Genomic DNA, 20842 nt, shown 5'->3' with positions numbered 1-20842 from the left:
GGAATATAAGGTGTTGTTCCTCCAACCTGAGTGTGGCTTCATCTTTACAGTAGAGGAGGCTGTGGATAGACATATCAGAATGGGAATGGGATGTGGAATTAAAATGTGTGGCCACTGGGAGATCCTGCTTTCTCTGGCGGACAGAGCATAGGTGTTCAGCAAAACGGTCTCCCAGTCTGTGTCGGGTCTTGCCAATATATAGAAGGCCACATCGGGAGCTTCAGACACAGAATATCACCCCAGCCGACTCACAGTTGAAGAGTTGCCTCACCTGGAAGGACTGTCTGGGGCCCTGAATGGTGGTAAGGGAGGAAGTGTAAGGGCATGTGTAGCACTTGCTCCGCTTACAAGGGTAAGTGCCAGGAGGGAGATTAGTGGGGAGGGATGGGGGGGGGGGACGAATGGACAAGGGAGTCCCGTAGGGAGCAATCCTTGCGGAAAGTGGGGGGGGGGAGGGGACGACGTGCTTAGTGGTGGGATCCTGTTGGAGGTGGCAGAAGTTATGGAGAGTAATATGTTGGACCCGGAGGCTGGTGGGATGGTAGGTGAGGACCAGAGGAACCCTATTCCTAGTGGGGTGACTGGAGGATGGAGAGAGAGCAGATGTGCGTGAAATGGGGGAGATGCGTTTGAGAGCAGAGTTGATGGTGGAGGAAGGGAAGCCCCTTTCTTTAAAAAAGGACATCTCCCGAGTTCATCAGCAACTTTGATGTGTGTTGCTTGAATTTCCAGCATCTGCAGAATTCCTCGTGTTTACGATTTTAAAATCAGGATGGTTTTGGCAATAACTGGGCATTAGCAGATCCAAAAAAAAAAATTGAAAGTCCGTAGCTTCTACTCAAGTCAATCAGGGGGCATCGTGGGAGAAGTGGTTGGGCAGCAAAAATCCCATTATGAAAATACTGGTGGGGGATAAAAAGCAGACAGCTGGCTGAATAGTCCCAGGATCTGCACACTGCTAAAGCTGTCATGACCTTATTTTTGATCAGAGCTTAAAATGATTACAAACTTTAAAAAAAGCAACTAAAATACATTAAATAATCCTCTGCAGTCAAAAACTGTAAACATCAAATATTTAATTTTTCATTACAATGATGGATGCCAATTAAAAATCCAATATTCTCTTGGACAACAAATAACGTCAAAGGAACTTGAGGAATGACAGAAGTGCACTTAAAAATTACAACAAACTAAATCAATGTGGCAAAAATTTAACTAACAATAACCCAATAAATACAACTAAGATGCAGAGAATGAAATTTTTAAAAAAATCAAATTGCAAGAGAAATGTTTATTTTTTTAACGAGCAAGGAGCCATAATTTCAAGCAGTCCACATTCTAATAGGGCTGAGATTGCACAATACGGTCACTTGTTACTGAACGTGGCAATGTTTTCTGTTCCTGTTAAAGTTGTTCCTGATCTAGCTACTACATGCCCTCACTCAAACCCCACAACTATCACCTATTAAAAATGCTACTTACAAAGCATATTCCTTCAAAGATAGTGTGAAAACATCAAAAACATCTTTGTTCTTCATCAGGTAGACCGATCGCACATAGGATACAAAACACTGGAACAGAGAAGGAAAACAGATATATTTCAGACATTAAAAACAATTTCAAAGTTACAATACTATTTACTTAAGATTGCATGCGTCAAACCCAACTCAATGAAACAGTGGTATGCAGATCAACAGAGAAAGGTATCAGAACAAGCAGAATAGCCATAGGAGAGTGGATGCTGATGACTTGGATTTTCTGAAGGACTTTGATAAGGTACTGCACATGAGGCTGCTTATGGTATTACAGGAAAGATCTAACAAGGATTGGCAGAAGACAACAAGTGGGAATAAAGGGAGCCTTTTCTGGTTTGGCTGCTGATAACTATCGGTGTTTCAGAGGACTGTGTTAGACCACTTCTTTTCACATTATACATCAAAGATTTGGATAACAGAATTGAGGGCTTTGTTGCCAAGTTTGCAGATGAAACAAAAAAAAGATGAGGGGCAGGTAGTGTTGAGGAAGCAGGGAGTCTGCAGAAAGCCTCAACAGATTAGGAGAAAGGGGAAAAAAAGTGACAGATAGATTATAGTATAGGGAAGCGTATGGTCATGCACTTTGGTAGAAGGAATAAAAATGCAGACCATCTTCTAAGCAGGCAGAAAAGTCAGAAATCAGAGGTACTAAGGCACTTGGGAGCCCTCGGTAAGATTCTCTTAAGGTTAACTTGCAAGTTGAGCCAGTGGCAAGCAAGGTAAATGCAATGTTAGCATTCATTTCAAGAGGACTAAAAGATAAAAGTAAGCATATTATGCTGAGGTTTTATAAGATGTTGGTCAGACTGCACTTGTAGTATTGTCGGTAGTTTTGGGCCCCCTATCTAAGAAAAGATGTGCTGGCATTGGAGAAAGTACAGACGAGGATCACAAAAATGATCTGGTAATAAAAGGGTTAGTGCATGAGGAGCATTTGATAGCTTTGGGTCTGTACTTGCTGGAGTTCAAAAGAATGAGGGGGGAGCGCCATCGAAACTGATTGAATATTGAAAGGCCTAGGTACAGTGGTCGTGGAAAGGATGTCTCTTATAGTGGGGGAGTCTAAGACCAGAGGGCACAGCCTCAGAATAGAGCGACGCCCATTAAGAACAGAGATGAAGCAGAATTTCTTTAGCCAGAGAGTAGGAAACTGTGGAGTTCAATGCCACAGCTGGCAATGGAGGCCAAGTTATTGGGTATATTTAAAGTGGAGGTGGATAGAGTGTCAAAGGTTATGGGGAGAAGGCAGAAGAACGGGGTTGAGAATATATCGACCATGATGGAATGGTGAAGCAGACCTGATGTGCTGAATAGCTTAATTCTGCTCCTTGGTCTTTGATCTTATAAAAATCCAAATTAGAGTGCTTCTAAAAATTTCTACTTCCTTAAACTTATCAATACTAATTAATGAAACAATTTACCAATGAAAGGCAATAACTTCAAATAAAAGGTCCTAAATCAAGCCTCTTTGAAAGGCAGTTTTTCGATTCTGCTGTGTTCTATACTATATCGGGAACCATTTTTGATACCAAGACTAGGAAACCGATAGCTCACTGCAGTAGCTCTCTGCTGTGTCCCACAGGATTCAAGCTTTGATTTATTATCACCATTGTGTTCATTGCACTCAATTATCAAATTTCCAACCAAAGTAAAACAATATTTCAACATCTAGACCTGTGCTAATCCTCTCGGGTGCATTGGTGACTGCAAAATGCCTGTTATGCCAGCTGAAGGGAGGAAAAGTGATCATCCACAGTGCTCATGCCTTTATTGCTTTTACACCAAATTAAACAAAAACATTTTTTAAAAAAGGGAATCACAGTAAAAGTTATTGTACTCACTCGTTGCGCTCTTTCCTTCAGCTCTTGCTCTTGAGCTAAAAAAGCTTCCAACTTTGCCTGTATATTTGTCAGTTTTGCGGGATTGATTCTGCATAAAATAAAGTTTCTTTTAAACTTCTTGATAACACATTAATACACACAGCAATGCTACTAAAATAACAATTAAAAAATATCAACCCAAGCAACAAACAATCTGCCGGAGGAACCAAGCAGGTTGAGCGGCATCTGTACGAGGTAAAGAATTGTTGATGATGAGAAGAATCAGTGTTTCAGAGTTTCCACATCACCCCCCGACCCGCCCCTCTGCCCCAAAGATGCTGCGCCACCCAAGTTCCTCCAGCCGGTAATTTGTTGATCTATATTCCAGCATCTGCTGTCTCTTGTGCCTCCTATTTCCTGCAAGTTAAATTTTAACGTGTGCAGTTTGTGAAACTTGCAGTGTATGTAATGAAAACAATTATTTGATTACTAATGATTTTCAAAGAATTGCAAACGCTGGAAATCTGGAATAAAAATAGAAAATACTAAAAACACCTAGCAGGCCAGACATCAACACCGTTAACACTCAGGACCCAGACCCTCCATCTGATGAAGCATAATAATCAAAAATGTGAAGCTAAACAATAAAAGAGCAATAAAAGAAGGGCACCGAAGGTATAGTGACAGCCAGCATTAAAGAGGGAGCAAAGTTGAAAATTAAACAGATACAGGACAAGGATGAAGTCACTAGTACATCTGGAGCCAATACAAATTAATTTACTCTACAATGATAGGTGAACATAACATCACTTTTGATAAGACAAGCATCATGAAGAGATTTCCAGCAACTGCGCTCCATATCTTAGTTCCAGGACAGTTTGTTTCTCTTTACAGCATTGCCCTTACTTATCCTCTTCTATTAAAGTCCTCCAGGCCTGCAAAATTTTACAAGCATTCATTTCCCTCTCTTAATAGTCAACAGAAGAAATATCACAGAAATTGTCTTTCCTCCCTTCACCTCTTGCCTTCCAGCAATTTAAAAAATGCTTGATTTATATTTTTTCCAGTACTGAAACATTAACTTTGCTTCTCAGATCTGAAACAATTTGGTGAGTATTTCTCGTACTTTTCTGCTCTTACTCCTTTCAACTGCAGCAGTTCAAGGTGGCTCATCATCACAATCTACCTCATTATGATCTTGCACTTTACTGTCTACCTGCTCTAAACTTTCTCTGTAGCTGTTACAGTTTATTCTGCATTGTTATTGTTTCACCTTGTCCTACTCAATGCCCTGTGTAACAGCATACAGACAAGTTTTTTTTAAACTGTAAATCTGTACATAAATCAATACCACTGCAAATGAGCCCACGGGTCCTTCCAGCAACGATTTCTCTCCTTTGCTCTCTCTGATCACCATAAAAAATGGTATTACTTTCTGACTTTCAAAACCAAGATCATTCCTCACTGCTGCCAAAATGTCATCTTTCATTATTGAAACAACTTCACCTCCCGTTGCCTGCCTAGTGTCCGTTAAGGATGTCTTCTTAGGACTGAAAAGGAAGTCTGAAGGGAGTGGAGGAAGAGTAAAGGGGAAATGAGAAGTGGGACTCATTTGTTGCAGTCCACATATAGGCCAGTGCCAGAAGAACAACCAAAGGTTCTGCTGATATAAGGAGCTATCTTATCAATTAAGCAAACCCACAAAGGAGGAAATGAATAGCTCCGTAGCATTCCCAGAACATAAGTACCAAATAAGAAGAGTGTACTTTAACTTCTTCGACAGATAATAGCAGTCAAGTACAATTCTCACACTATTAATTTGAACTAAAAGGAGAAAGCAAGTTTGCTGCTGAGGTTGGGAAAAAATGTGCAAGAATCAATTTCACTTTCAAAGGAGGTAAATCCATTCTGTACCATGATATTCAGCTCAGTAGAGCAGCAGGACAAACTACAATCCCCAACCTGCAGTAAAGTAGCTGAGATTCATACCTAATGTTTCAAGTAAGGATGAATCAGCAGGCAAACCTGAGGTGTATAATAACTGCAGTAATTGATAATATTACTGGAAATCCAGTGACCCCCTCTGGAAAGTGAATGCAGCAACATCTGATGCAACGTTTTACTATGATGTATTTAAATAGAATGGAAACATGAATGGTCTAAGATAGACTTACAGTACAAATTATTGACTTTAAAAGGGGAAAGAGCTGAAGTAAACTCTGCACATATCTATTTCATCCATCTTGCCCAATGATTTCAGCAAATGAGATGCCTCTGTGCTGTACTCATCGAGTGAGATGGAAAATAAAATTCCAGCTCATTCTGCACAAGGGCCGTTCAAGCATGTTACCAGTTTTCAAAATAACTTTGTTGACAATCGACCCAGGCACACATCAAGCATGCATGCTTAGCCTACTGCTCTGCTCTCTCCAAGCTTGTCAGGCACAGCTCAAATACCACTGATGAGATCACTGTTGATTGTAGATGCCAATGAGGTATATAGAAGTGATCAGATTCAGAGGTGTAACAACAACCTCGCAATCAACCTCAGCAAGACCAAGGAATTGATTGTGAACTTAGGAAAGGCAAGTGAGGAAACCACGCACCAGTCCCCATTGAGGGGTCAGCAGTGGAAAGGATGAGCAACTTCAAGTTCCTGGGCATCAACGCCTCAGGTGGTCTATCCTGGGCCCAACACATCGAATCAACCATGAAGACGGGAAGCCGGCTGCTCCACTTCATTAGGAATTTGAAGAGATTTAGGTGTCAATGTCTCTTGCAAATTTCTACAGATCTATGGTGGAGAGCATTCTGACTGGTTGCCATACACCCAGTATGGAGACTCCAATATACAGGATCGCAGGAGGCTACAGATGGTCATAGACTCAGCCAGTTCCATCGCAGGCACAACCCTCGCTGCCATCGAGCACTTCTTCGAGAGGAGTGCCTCAAGATGTAGCATCCATCATTAAGAACCTTCACCATCCAAAACAGGCCCTGTTCACATTACTACATGGGTAGGATGAAGATCGACACTCAACATTTTAGGAACAGCTTCTTTCCCTTCGCCATCAGATTTGTGAACAATCCATGAACACCACCATTCATATTTGTTTTTATTTAGAGATTCAGTGCATCATGGGCAAAGCCATCCCCTCCTTTGAGCAAATCTACATGGAGCACTGTTGCAGGAAGGCAGCATCCATCATGAGGGATCCCACCACCCAGGTCATGCTTCCTTCTCGCTGCTGAAATTAGCAAGCTCTTGACACAGTGGAGATAACTCTTCATCTCATGTTCTCGGTATTTATTGTTTTTTTTTCCTTCATTTGTTTTACCTTGGGCATTATTGTACTGGTTACTTGCAGTAAACAGAGAAAAATAATCTTTCTGTAAACAAATATTCACCAGGTGGGGTGAATTTAGGGGAACACACACCAATCTCATTAAGGGATCAGAAGTGGAAAAGGTGAGCAGTTTCAAGTTCCTGGGTGTCAACATCTCTGAAGATCTAATCTGGGTCCAACATATTGATGCAAGTACAGAGAAGGCACAACAATGGCTATATTTCATTTGGAGTTTGAGGAAAATTGGTATGTTACCAAAGGGACCCACAAATTTCTACAGTAGTACCATGGAGAGCATTCTAACTGGTTGCATCACTGTCTGGCATGAGGGGCCACTACACAGGATCAGAAAAAGCTGCAGAAAGTTGCAAAGTCTGCCAGCAACACACACAAAATGCTGGGGGAACTCAGCAGGCCAGGCAACATCTATGGAAAACAGTAAACAGTCAATGTTCCAAGCCGATACCCTTCTTCAGGACTGGAAAGGAAGGGGAGAAGTTAGAGAACTTCTATGAACCCATAAACACTATCTCACTATCTTCCACCTCTCTTTTTGCACTACCTATTTCATTTAATTTTCTTCCTTATATACACACTTATTGAAATTTGTAATTATGTATTGCAATGTACTGCTACTGCAAAACAACAAATTTCACGACATATGCCAGTGATATTAAACCTGATTCAGATTCTATCTCACTCCTGTATGCCTCCTTGCTACCAGACATTCTGTGAACAATAGTTGCATATTCAGCAAATTTATATATGCCATTTGAGCTGTGCCGAGCCACACAGTCGTGGGGGTAGAAAGAGTAACACAGTGGGCTAACTACACATCCTTGAGGTGTGCCAGTGTTGATTGTCAGCAAGGAGATGTCATTTCTGATCCACATAGTCTGCAGCCTCTCGCAGAGGCAGTCAAGAACCTAGTTGCAGAGGGAGGTTCAGAGGCCCAGGTTCTGGGTTTGTTGATTAGAACTGAGTGTATGATTGTGTTGAGCACTGAATCGTAATCAATAAACAGCTTTCAAAGGGTGAAACATATTACAGAGCTCAGCAGATGCAAAGCAACAGAAGCAAAATCATTCCTGTAAAAAGGTATAACTTTCATTTAAATATTGTAAAACCATATAATTTATGCAAAATGATTTTTGTTTGCTGCACAATCTACTGGAAACTACATCCGTATATTCGAATATTCTCATGACTTAACCATCAATAATTAATGACATATCCTTGCCAACTTTTTATTCCAAAGTTTATATGTATCTGAAACCTTAAATACACCCCACCTGATGATTATTCATGTATGGCAAGATTATTTTTCTCTGTTTACTGCAAGTAACCTGTAGAATAATGCCCAAAGTAAAACAAACCATATGTTAGTCATAGTTGTACTTTATTGATCCTGGGGGAAATTGGTTTTCGTTACAGTTGCACCATAAATAATTAAATAGTAATAAAACCATAAATAATTAAATAGTAATATGTAAATTATGCCAGGAAATGAGTCCAGGACCAGCCTATTGGCTCAGGGTGTCAGACCCTCCAAGGGAGGAGTTGTAAAGTTTGATGGCCACAGGCAGGAATGACTTTCTATGACGCTCTGTGTTGCATCTCGGTGGAATGAGTCTCTGGCTGAATGTACTCCTGTGCCCAACCAGTACATTATGTAGTGGATGAGAGACATTGACCAAGATGGCATGCAACTTGGACAGCATCCTCTTTTCAGACACCACCGTCAGAGAGTCCAGTTCCATCCCCACAACATCACTGGCCTCACGAATGAGTTTGTTGATTCTGTTGGTGTCTGCTACCCTCAGCCTGCTGCCCCAGCACACAACAGCAAACATGATCTCACTGGCCACCACAGACTCGTAGAACATCCTCAGCATCATCCGGCAGATGTTAAAGGACCTCAGTCTCCTCAGGAAATAAGAGATGGCTCTGACCCTTCTTGTAGACAGCCTCAGTGTTCTTTGACCAGTCCAGTTTATTGTCAATTCGTATCCCCAGGTATTTGTAATCCTCCACCATGTCCACACTGACCCCCTGGATGGAAACAGGGGTCACCGGTACCTTAGCTCTCCTCAGGTCTACCACCAGCTCCTTAGTCTTTTTCACATTAAGCTGCAGATAATTCTGCTCACACCATGTGACAAAGTTTCCTACCGTAGCCCTGTACTCAGCCTCATCTCCCTTGCTGATGCATCCATCTATGGCAGAGTCATCAGAAAACTTCTGAAGATGATAAGACTCTGTGCAGTAGTTGAAGTCCGAAGTGTAAATGGTGAAGAGAAAGGGAGACAAGACAGTCCCCTGTGGAGCCCCAGTGCTGCTGATCACTCTGTCGGACACACAGTGTTGCAAGCACACGTACTGTGGTCTGCCAGTCAGGTAATCAAGAATCCATGACACCAGGAAAGCATCCACCTGCATCACTGTCAGCTTCTCCCCCAGCAAAGCAGGATTACATCAGAAATAGCAGAAATCTACTTACATTACCATCAATACATCCCTCTACATCATGTACAAATAGAAAATCTAAACTAAAATTGTGCACTTTTTCTGTGCGGATCGGAAAGATTGACTTCGAAACAATTAGGTGCATTGCTTTAAGCTTCACTTAAGACCACTTCAACAAGTCAGGTAATTTTCGAAACACTTAGCTGCTGCAATATTTGTGATTTTCTTAGCCAGTGTAATGCACTAACTGCACTAAAATTCAAGGAGGTAAAAGTATTACTTTATTTTGTTGATGGGGACTTTCTTCTCTTCCAGCTGTTTCACCATGGCCTTTTCTTCATTTGGAAGTAAAACAAGCAAAGCTTCACCTCCTTCCTTGTACCTATGAAAATGAAAGATAGATTTAAATACCAGTGCATGGTAAAATCCACATCAATGAATATCAGAACTCAGTGTCCTCAAGAAGCAGGATTAATTAGAATACAAAGGCATTTTATGCATAGATTAAAAACAAGATTGTAGCTAGGGAATAGGTAGGGCCTCTCAAGGGACAATGGGGGGAATTTATATTGCAAGCCACAGAAAGTGTACAAGGTTCTAAATGAGAACATGACATCAGTATTCAATAAGGAAAAGATTATGGTGGATAAAGAGATCAGAGTAGGGTTTGATAATGTTCTATGTTAGTGATATCAAGGAGATGGTGGTTTTGAAGGTCTCCAAGAGAAAATTGAGGTAGTTAAGTCCCCAGGGTCTAAGGGAATCTATCCAAAATAATTGAGTCAAGAGAGGAAATTATTGGGCATTAAAAGAGACGAGTTCTAAAGGACTGGAGAGTTGAGGATGCTGTTCCTTTACTTTTGGAGAATAGGGATAATCCGGCAAATTATAGGCCCAGTAGGAAAGCTACTGGAGAGGATTTGATTTATTTGCATTTGGAAAAGTTGCTCTCCCAAATTATCCTCTTCTGATATAACTCTTCCATCATATTACAATATGACATTTGCAAGTGCCCATAATCACAACTTTAATGCCACTAAAGTACATTTACTTTATTCTTTGCACTACCATGTCATGTTACATACTGACTACAGATAATCCAAATGATCCAAAGCAGTTGTTCCTTTGTTTAAAAAGGACAAGAGAGACAGAACAGCAAATTATAATCCTGTGAGCCTTATATTGGTAGTAGGGAAATTATTGAAGGTGCCAGGAGTCAGGATTTACTCAAATTTGGTAAAGCATGTAATTACTTAGAGATCATCAGCAAGGCTTTGCACAGCAGAGGACCGGCCTCACAAATTTGAGGAGTTTTTTTTTCCATTAGGCAATGGATATTGTAAGCATAGACTTTAGTAAAGCATTTGAACAGGTCCATCGTGGTAGGCTGATTCAGAAAATTAAGTCAAATTGGATCCATGGTGAGTTGATAAGTTGGGTGCAAAATTGGCTTTGCCATAAAACACAGGGGATTGTGGTGGAGGGGTGTTTTTCTGACCAGAGGTACCAGCACCGTTTCCACAAGAGACAAGTGCAGGCACGTCTGTTGATTGCAATATACACATGTAAATGATTTGGATGGATATGTAGATGGCATGACTAGTAAGTTTGCAGACTAAACAAAAACTGGTGGAATTGTGGATAGTAGGAAGTCTGTCCATAGCAAGATTCAGGTCAGTTGGAAACTAGGGCAGAGAAATGGCAGAGGAAATCTAAATTCGAGAAGTGTGAGGTGAAATGCAAGAAGAAAATATAAAATAAATGGCAAGATCCTTAAAAGCACTGATAGCCAGCAGGTTCTTAGACTGCAAGTCCATAGCTCCCTGAGAGAGGCAACTCTAATAAATAGAGTGGCAAAGGTGATATACAGCACATTTGTCTTCATTGGTTGAGCCATTGAGTATAAAAGTTGGCAAGCCATGTTGTAGCTACATAAAGCTCTGCTGTTCTGGTTTCTACGACATGGATGTGGAAGATTTGGTGAGGTTGCAGAAGAGGCTCAACGGGGGGGTTGTCTGGAATGGAGTGTATTAGCTATAAAAGGAAATGGACAAAGTTGGATCATTTTACCTGGAGCACTGGAGGCTGAGGGAAGACCTGCCAGAAACGAAATTATGAAAAGCCAAAGATAGGGTTTTTACCCGGATGGAAATATCAGATACTAGAGGGCATAGCTTTGAGGTGAGAGTGGGAAGTTTCAAAGATATGCAAGGCAATTTAGTATATGTTATTTTTGTTTTACACTGGAAGTGGTAGGTCCCTGGAACATTCTATCACTTCCCCTGACAGCATATTAACATTTAAAAGGCATTCATATGGGCACAACACAGGCAGGGAATAGAGGGTCAAACATACTCAATCAACACATGCATGAGAATTTTGAGGACCTGTTCCTGTGCTATAAAAGTTCTATATTCCATGTTCGATGTTTCCTATCGCAGTGCTCTGTGTTCCTAATATAATGTGTTATGGAAAGCTATTTGCTCTTCATGGAAAACAAACCATTATATAAAAACAAGTCGCTATATAAAAACTAAATTTACTACAGTCACCCACATGTTAAAAATATTTTTGGGATTAATCATTTTGAACCCAAAGCAACTTGCAACAGACTTCATACAACTGAAATAAGCATAAAAGGAAAAAATTATTCCACTTCTTATAGAATCACTCATCTTGAAAACATTGTGATCTGAGTAAATTATACAGTTGAAAAAAGCAGAGTTATGAATAATTCCTGATGCAACCAATACTCCATTTCATACCTTCGCAAGATACAATTCTCTGTATTTTGAAAAAATACATGGAAATTGCACAGGTTGAGATTTTAACAGAGATAGTGCAGAAATCAATTGAACAAAACTTTGTGCCAGAATCTACTGTATATTCAGAATAATGACAGACTCGAATGCAGAAATAAATCTAATAATCTTTAATTCCTTAGAAAATTAGAATTCATTTGGACTAATTTACATCACAAAATATCTGATACGTATACTACACATAGATAGGCAAATTCTCAATAAAATTTTTTAACATTCAAAAGCAGTTGCAGCACTTCATAATGGGCTGCAAGCAAGATCTCACAATATGAAATTTACTGCTACTTGATTCTCACACTTGCTATGCAACGTTAAATTGATGCTAATTATGTCAATATGTCTTCACAGCTGGTATACGTGCAATGGATGGCTGAGATCACGTTCAGTGACATTGGAATCCAAATAAGACCACAACAGATAGGAGTAGAATTAGGCCATTCACTAGGGAGAAGGATATAGGTGTCCCCCGCTTTTCAAACGTTTGCTTTATGAAACCTCACTGTTACGAAAGACCTACATTAGTTACCTGTTTTCGCTAACAGAAGGTGTCTTCACTGTTACGGAAAAAAAGTAGCGCGCGGAAAAAGCAGCACACAAAAAAAAAGGCAGCGCGCGCCCTGAGCAGCCGCTCTCCCCCGGATTCGGAACGGCATTCTCGCCGGCATTGCTTAAACACGTGCCTGGGAGCAGCCATTTGCAAGATGAGTTCTATGGTATTGGAAAAGCCTGAAAGAGCTCGTAAGGGTGTTACACTTAGCGTAAAACTAGACATAATTAAGCGTTTTGATCGTGGTGAGCGAAGTAAGGACAAAGTGAATTTGGCTTGTGGAAGTTGACGAAGACGATGTTGAAGAGGTTTTAGCATCCCATGACCAAGAACCGATAGATGAAAAGCTGATGCAATTACAAGAGGAAAGGATAACAATCAAAACCGAATGAAGTAGCGAACAGACCAAAAATGAAGTCGTCCAGGAACTGAACATGAGGCAACTACGTGAGATTTTCGCTGCAATGATAAAGTGTGACTTTAATTTTGAAAGGGTACGTCAGTTTAGGGCATATTTGCAGGATGGTTTGAGTGCTTACAAAGACCTGTATGATAGAAAAATGCGCGAGGCTAGGCAGTTAAGCAAGCCTTCCACATCAGCCACAGCAGATGACGAACCTCGACCTTCGACATCAAGGCAGGCAGACATAGAAGAAGATGATCTGCCTACCCTCATGGAAACAGACGATGAGATGACACCCCAGTGTCCCACCACCCCAAACCCCAGGCCGCAGACAGATACCAATCCGCGGAGAATGCAGCGGTAGCCAAGAGGCACCCAGCACATCTTTAAGAAAAAAAGCCGAAATAAACAAGCTAATTAATTAGGTGCCGCCCGGCACATAAATGTCGGCCCAGATCAGAGGTGATTACCGATTGCGTCACCTCTGATCTGGGCCAACATTTACATGCTGGGCAGCACCTAATTAATTAGCTTGTTCATTTCAGCTTTTTTCTTCAAGATGTGTTGGGTGCATCCCGGGCACCGCTGGACCGCTGCACACTTCGCGGATCGGTATCGGTTCGCTGCCTGGAGGGTGGAGGCCACTGCACCACCCCAACCTCCGACAACTCAGTCTAACACACCATCATCAGTGTGCTCGGTGCTGTCCCGATTCCGGTAAGTGATACACTGTACATACATTATTTCTACTTTATATCGGCTGTGTATTTTTACGTGTTATTTGGTATAATTTGGCAGCTTCATAGCTTAAAGGTTACTGGGGAGCGCTTGCGCCGTGTTTTTGCCAAGAGCGCTTGCGTGAGATTTTCGCTACGGAGAACAGTGCAGGCAATTATTGTGGAAAAGTATTTCTACTTTATATAGGCTGTGTATTCATCATATCGTTCCTGCTCTTACTATATGTTACTGTTGTTTTAGGTTTTATGTGTTATTTGGCATGATTTGGTAGGTTATTTTTGGGTCTGCGAACGCTCACAAATTTTTCCCATATAAATAAATGGTAATTGCTTCTTCGCTTTACGACATTTCGGTTTACGAACCACTTCACAGGAATGCTCTACCTTCAGATGGTGGGGGAAACCTGTATTGAATTGTGTAAGGCAAGGGAAACAAGAAGGGTAGTTATAGAAAGCACGATGATTAAAGAAGAGAAAGTACTGGTGCTTTTAAGGAATATAAAAGTGGATAAGTCTCCGGGTCAGGACAGGATATTCCCTAGGACCTTGAGGGAAGTTAGTGTGGAAATAGTAGGGGCTCTGACAGAAATATTTAAAATATCATTAGAAACGGGGATGGTGCCGGAGGATTAGCATATTGCTCATGTGGATCCACTGTTTAGAAAGGGTTCTAAGAGTAAACCTAGCAATTATCGGCCTGTGAGTTTGACGTCAGTAGTGAGTAAATTGATGGAAAGTATTCTTAAAGATGGTATATATAATTATCTGGATAGACAGGGTCTGATTAGGAACAGTCAACATGGATTTGTGTGCGAAAGTTCATGTTTGACAAATCTTACTGAATTTTTTTGAAAAGCTTACTAGGAAAGTTGATGAAGGTAAAGCGGTGGATGTTGTCTTTATGGACTTCAGTAAGGCCTTTGACAAGGTTCCACACGGAAGGTTAGTTAGCAAGGTTCAATCGTTAGGTATTAATATTGAAGTAGTAAAATGGATTCAGCAGTGGCTGGATGGGAGACGCCAGAGAGTAGTGGTGGATAACTTGTGTCAGATTGGAGGACGGTGTCTAGTGGTGTGCCTCAGGGATCTGTACTGGGTCTAATGTTGTTTGTCATATATTTTAATGATCTGGATGATGGGGTGGTAAATTGGATAAGTAAGTATGCAGATGATACTCAGATAGGTGGCGTTGTGGATAATGAATAGGTTTTCAAAGCTTGCAGAGAGAATTAGACCACTTAGAAGAGTGGGCTGAAAGATGGCAGATGGAGTTTAATGCTGATAAGTGTGAGGTGCTACATTTTGGTAGGACTAATCAAAATAGGACATACATGGTAAATGGTAGGGCACTGAAGAATGCAGTAGAACAGAGGGATCTAGGGATAATGGTGCATAGTTCCCTGAAGGTGGAATCTCTTGTGGATAGGGTGGTGAAAAAAAGCTCTTGGTATGCTGGCCTTTATAATCAGAGCATTGAGTATAGGAGTTGGGATGTAATGTTGAAATTCTATAAGGCATTGGTAAGGCCAAATTTGGAGTATTGTGTACAGTTCTGGTCACTGAATTATAGGAAAGATGTCAATAAAATTGAGAGAGTACAGACAAGATTTACTAAAATGTTAGCTGGGTTTCATCACCTAAGTTACAGAGAAAGGTTGAACAAGTTGGGTCTTTATTCTTTGGAGTGTAGAAGGTTGAGGGGGGACTTGATAGAGGTATTTAAAATTATGAGGGGGATTGATAGAGTTGACGTGGATAGGCTTTTTCCATTGAGAGTGGGGGAGATTCAAACAAGAGGACATGAGTTGAGAGTTAAAGGGCAAAAGTTTAGGGGTAACATGAGGGAGAACTTCTTTACTCAGAGAGTGGTAGCTATGTGAAACGAGCTTCCAGCAGAAGTGGTTGAGGCAGGTTCGATGTTGTCATTTAAAGTTAAATTGGATAGATATAGGGACAGGAAAGGAATGCAAGGTTACAGGCTGAGTGCAGGTTGGTGGAACTAGGTGAGAGTAAGAGTTCGGTACGGACTACAAGGGCCGAGATGGCCTGTTTCCATGCTGTAATTGTTATATGGTTATATGATTATATGTTATATGTCTGATCCACCATTCCATCATGGTTGATCCTGGATCCCACTCAACCCCATACACCCGCCTTCTCACCATATCCTTAGATGCCTTGACCGATCAGTAAACTATCAACTTCCGCCTTAAATATGCCCACAGGCTTGGCCTCCACTGCAGTCTATGGCAGAGCATTGCACAGATTTACTACTCTCTAGCTAAAAAAATTCTTTCATAGAGCGTCACTGTCAAAATTCTCTCTGAAGTTTTGTCAACACATCTAGCTAAGCGCACAGGGAGATAGCATACTCGACTACTGCTATTCTCCCTTCTGCAATGCTTATAAAGTGCTCCTGCGCCCAATTTTGGAAAGTCGGATCACTCTTCCATCTTGCTTCTGCTGATGTACAGGCAAAAGCTGAAACAAGAGGCGGCCATAGTTAAAACCGTCTACTGTTGGTCCAACCAATTGGTCTCCATGATAAAGGGCTGCTTTGATGACGTCAACTGGAATGTGTTTTGCGACAAGGATGTTACCAAGTTCACAAATGGGGTCACGCTTCATCCGGAGGTACATCGAGAATGTTATCCCCCAGAAATCAGTCAGGGTCTAACCATACCAGAACCCCTGGATCAACGATTCCGTATGAACAACACTTACCACTCGACACAGAGCTTACATTGCTAGAGCTCAAGAAATGCAGCTTTGACCTACGCAAAGTCATCAAGGCAGCAAAATGACAATACAGGGAAAAGATCCAGACACAACTCTCCACCAACAACGCACACAGCTTACAGCAAGGTCTGCACACCATCGCAGACTTCAAAGCGAAGCAAAGTGATGCTGCCAACATCGCTGCCTCTTTCTCAGATGAGCTAAATATTTTGTTACACTTGGTTCAATGTTGACAACACTGAGCCCCCGAGGAGAGCTGCTGAAGCAACCTGCACCGTGGTCATCTCTGAGACTGAAGTACACAGGTATTTCCAACGAGTGGAGAGCCGCAAGGCTACGGGACCGGACGTCAACTCAGGGCGGGTACTCAGAGTGTGCTCAGCACAACTGGCAGGTGTGTTTACAGACATTTTTAATCTTTCCTCTCCCAGTGTACAGTGCCTTCCTGCTTCAAAACACCCACCATTGTCCCCGTACCTAAAAAGACCAAGGTAACATGTCCGAACGACTGGTGTCCTGTCGTACTCACCTCAATAATAAGCAAATGTTTTGAGGGGCTGGTCAAGGACTACATCTGCAGCATGCTACCACCCAAATTGGGCCACCCTACAATTCACCTACCGACACAAGCGTCATCTGTCAATCGGAATAGCCACTGGTCTACATACTGTCCTTACACATCTAGAGAAGAAGGATGCTTCTGGAAGAATGCTGCTCTTGGACTGCAATTCGGCATTCAACACCATAATTCCCTCCAGGCTTGACAAGAAGCTCAGAGATCTCAGCCTTCACCCTGCCTTGTATAGCTGGATCCTGGACTTCCTGTCAGATCACCAGAAGGTGGTAAGAATGGGTTCCCTCAACTCTGCCCCTCAGGACTGTGTCCTAAACCTCCTCCTTTACTCTCTGCATTCCCTTGATTATGTCACCACCGACAGCTCCAATCTGCTAATTAAATTTGCTGACAACACTGCACTGATTGGCCTAATCTCAAATAATAATGAGGCAGCCTACCGCCTAATAATTCACCACCCTGACACAATGGTGTCAAGAAAACAACCTTTCCATCAATGTTGCAAAAACAAAGGTATTGGTTGTGGATTACAGGAGGAATGGATATAGTCTAACCCCAATTGACACCAATGGATTTGGGGTTGAGAAGGGTAGCAGTTTTAAGTTCCTCGGCATACACATCATCGAGGATCTAACATGGTCTGTACATACCAGCTGTGTGGTGAGAAGTACACAACAGCACCTCTTTCACCTCATACGGTTGAAGAAATTTGGCATGAGTCCACAAATCCTTTCTATGGGGGCACGACTAAAAGCATCCTGACTGGCTGCATCACTGCCTGGTATGGGAACTGTACTTCCCTCAATCGCAGGACTCTGCAGAGAGTGGTGCGGTCAGCCCAGCGCATCTGTAGATGTGAACTTCCCACTATTCAGGACATTTACAGAGACAGGTCCGTAAAAAGGGCCCGAAGGATCATTGGGGACCCGAGTCACTCCAACCACAAAATGTTCCAGCTGCTACCATCCAGGAAATGGTACTGCAGCATTAAAACCAGGACCAACAGACTTCTTCCACCAGGCCATCCGACTGCTTAATTCATACTGATACAACTGTATTTCTGTGTTATATTGATTTGCCCAACGCCGGCCCCCTAGGCCTGAGTCAGCGCAGTAGTAGTAGTTATATGAACTGTCCCGTTCTACATACTATTTGTTACAAATTACTATAAATTGCACATTTAGACAGAGACATAACAAAGATATTTACTCATGAATATGAAGGATGTAAGTAATAAAGTCAATTCAATTCAATTCTTACCTCTGTTCTAAAAGGTTGACCCTCAATTTTGAGGCAGTGCTCTCTTGTTCTGGATACCCCCACTATAGGAAACATCCTCTCCATATCCACCCTATCTAGTCATAACAACATTCCGGAGGCTTCAATGAGATCCCCACACATTCTTCTAAATTCCAGTGAGTACAGTCCAAAGCTGCCAAAAGCTCCTCATATGTTAACTCCTTCATTCCCAGAATCATCCTTGTGTACCTCCTCTGAACTTTCTCCAATAACAACACATCCTTTCTGAAATATGGGGCCAAAATTGTTGACAATACTCCGTGTAGCCTGACTAGTGTCTTATAAAGGATCAGCATTATCTCCTTGCTTTTATATTCTATTCTTCTTGAAATAAATGCCAACATTGCACTTGCCTTCTCTACCATAGACTCAACCTGTAAATTAACCTTCTGGGAGTGTCTGTGCACCTCTGATGTTTGGAATTTCTCCCCATTTAGATAATAGTCTGCACTATTGTTCCTTTTACTGAAATGCACCATACATTTCCCAACACTGTATTCCATCTGCCACTTTTGTACTCATTCTTCCAATTTGTCCAAGTCCTGCTGCAATTGCATTGCTTCCTCAGCACTACCTACCCCTCCACCTATCTTCATATCATCCACAAACTTTGCCACAGAGCCATTAATTCCATTATCCAAATCACTGACAAACAATGTGAAAAGTAGCGGTCCCAATACTGACCCCTGAGGAACACCACTAGTCACTGGCAGTCAACCAGAAAAGGCCTCTTTTATTCCCACTCACTGCCTCCTGCCTGTCAGCCCTTATAGCTATCCATGCCAGTATCCTTCCTGTAACACCACAGGATTTTATCTTGTGAAGCAGCCTCATGTGTGGCACCTTATCAAATGCCTTCTGAAAATCTAAGTAAATGACATCCACTGCCTCTCCTTTGTCCACCCTGTTTGTTACTTCATCAAAGGACTCTAACAGATTTGTCAGGCAAGATTTCCCTTCACAGAAACCATGCTGACTTTGACTTAATTTATCAGTAGTCTCCATGTATCCCGAAACCTCATCCTTAATAACAGACTCCAACACTTAACCAACCACTGAAGTTAGGTTAACTGGCCTATAATATCCTCTTTCCTCCCTTCTTAAAGAATCAAGTAACATTTGCAATCTTCCAGTCCTCTGGGACCATGCTAGAGTCAAGTGATTCTTGAAAGCAACCTCTTTCAGGACTCTGGGATGTAGTCCATCTGGTCCAGGTGACTTATCCACCTTAAGACCTTTCAGTTTGCCTAGCACTTATTCCTTCGTAATAGCAATGGCACTAAATCCTGCTCCCTGACACTCACAGACTACTGGCACACTGTGTCTTCCACAGTGAAGACAGATGCAAAGTACCCATTAAGTTCATCCGTCATTTTTTTGTCCCCCATTACTACCTCACCAACATGATTTTCCAGTTGTCCAATATCAACTCTCAACTCCCTTTTACTCTTTATTTAACTGAAAATACTTTTAGTATCCTGTTTTATATTATTGGCTAGTCTACCCTCATATTTCATCTTTTCCCTTCTTATAGCTTTTTTAGTTGCCTTTTGTTGGATTTTAAAAACTTCCCAATCAGTCTCGGCCCAAAATGTCGACTGTACCTCTTCCTATAGATGCTGCCTGGCCTGGTGCGTTCCACCAGCATTTTGTGTGTTGATCCAACTTCCCACTCTTTTGCCACCTCAAATGTCCGTTATTTGGCTTTTACGCAGTCCTTAACTTCCCTTGTCAGCCAGGGTTGCCTACCCCTGCCATTTAACAACTTCTTTTCTGTGGGACATATCTATCCTGCGCCTTGTGAACTATTTCCAGAAACTTCAACCATCCCTGCTCTGCCATCATCCTTGCCAGTATCGCCCTCCAATACACTTATGTAAGCTCCTTTCTCGTGCCTCTGTAATCACCTTTATTCCACAGTGAAACTGATACACATGAGTGATGCTTTGCCCTCTCAAATTGCAGTAAGAATTCAATCACGAGCTACTCATAAGCAATACTGTTCGGTACCGAGGAAAGTTCATCATGGATTTAATTAGGGTCAAATCATTTTCACAAAACAACAATATTATCAAGACATATTGCAAAAACACAATTATCTGTTTACCCAACAATTTTATCTATTTTGAAATATATATTACATTAAAATATGATTGCCATTTCCATTGAATCTAAGCATTACAACTCCAATTGAGTTGCACATTAAATTTGGCCAACAACTTGCATTATTTGCCTTTTTGAGGAAGGTGCATCTTAGCAGTATTGCTACATCAACTAAAAGGTTTAAACAGAGAACTAGAGAAGCAAAGAGCTTTAGCAGTTAATTCTTGAATTTGGGCATTACTCCCTACATAAGGAAAAACAGCGTCGACTTTACCAGTGACGCTTCCTTCCCTGATGCACTGAACAACTTTTCTGCACACTTCGAGGCATGCAACACAATGCCAGCCATAAAAGCTAACCTCTCCAAAGTGAGCAGCCACCAAACGTAACAGCAGCAGATATGAGGACTCTGCAGAAAGTCAACAAGAGCAAGTCAATAGTTTTGAACCT

General features: G+C 41.6%; 1 protein-coding gene across 1 annotated transcript in view; it reads right to left on the bottom strand.

The window, feature by feature from the left end:
• ddx10 (DEAD (Asp-Glu-Ala-Asp) box polypeptide 10) overlaps window positions 1-20842 on the bottom strand; it is a 291208-nt gene that overhangs the window by 203589 nt on the left and 66777 nt on the right. Inside the window, exons 10-12 of the mRNA XM_063054140.1 lie at window positions 9449-9550; window positions 3377-3464; window positions 1483-1571 (exon numbers count right to left, since the gene is read on the bottom strand). Coding sequence (XP_062910210.1) covers window positions 1483-1571; window positions 3377-3464; window positions 9449-9550 — 279 coding nt within the window. The remainder of the gene's footprint in view (window positions 1-1482; window positions 1572-3376; window positions 3465-9448; window positions 9551-20842) is intronic.

Source organism: Mobula hypostoma, chromosome 7 (genome assembly GCF_963921235.1).
Source record: "Mobula hypostoma chromosome 7, sMobHyp1.1, whole genome shotgun sequence".
Classification (NCBI taxonomy): Eukaryota; Metazoa; Chordata; class Chondrichthyes; order Myliobatiformes; family Myliobatidae; genus Mobula; species Mobula hypostoma.
The sequence above is the reverse complement of the archived record's forward strand: the minus strand, read 5'-3'. Positions and strand labels throughout refer to the sequence as shown.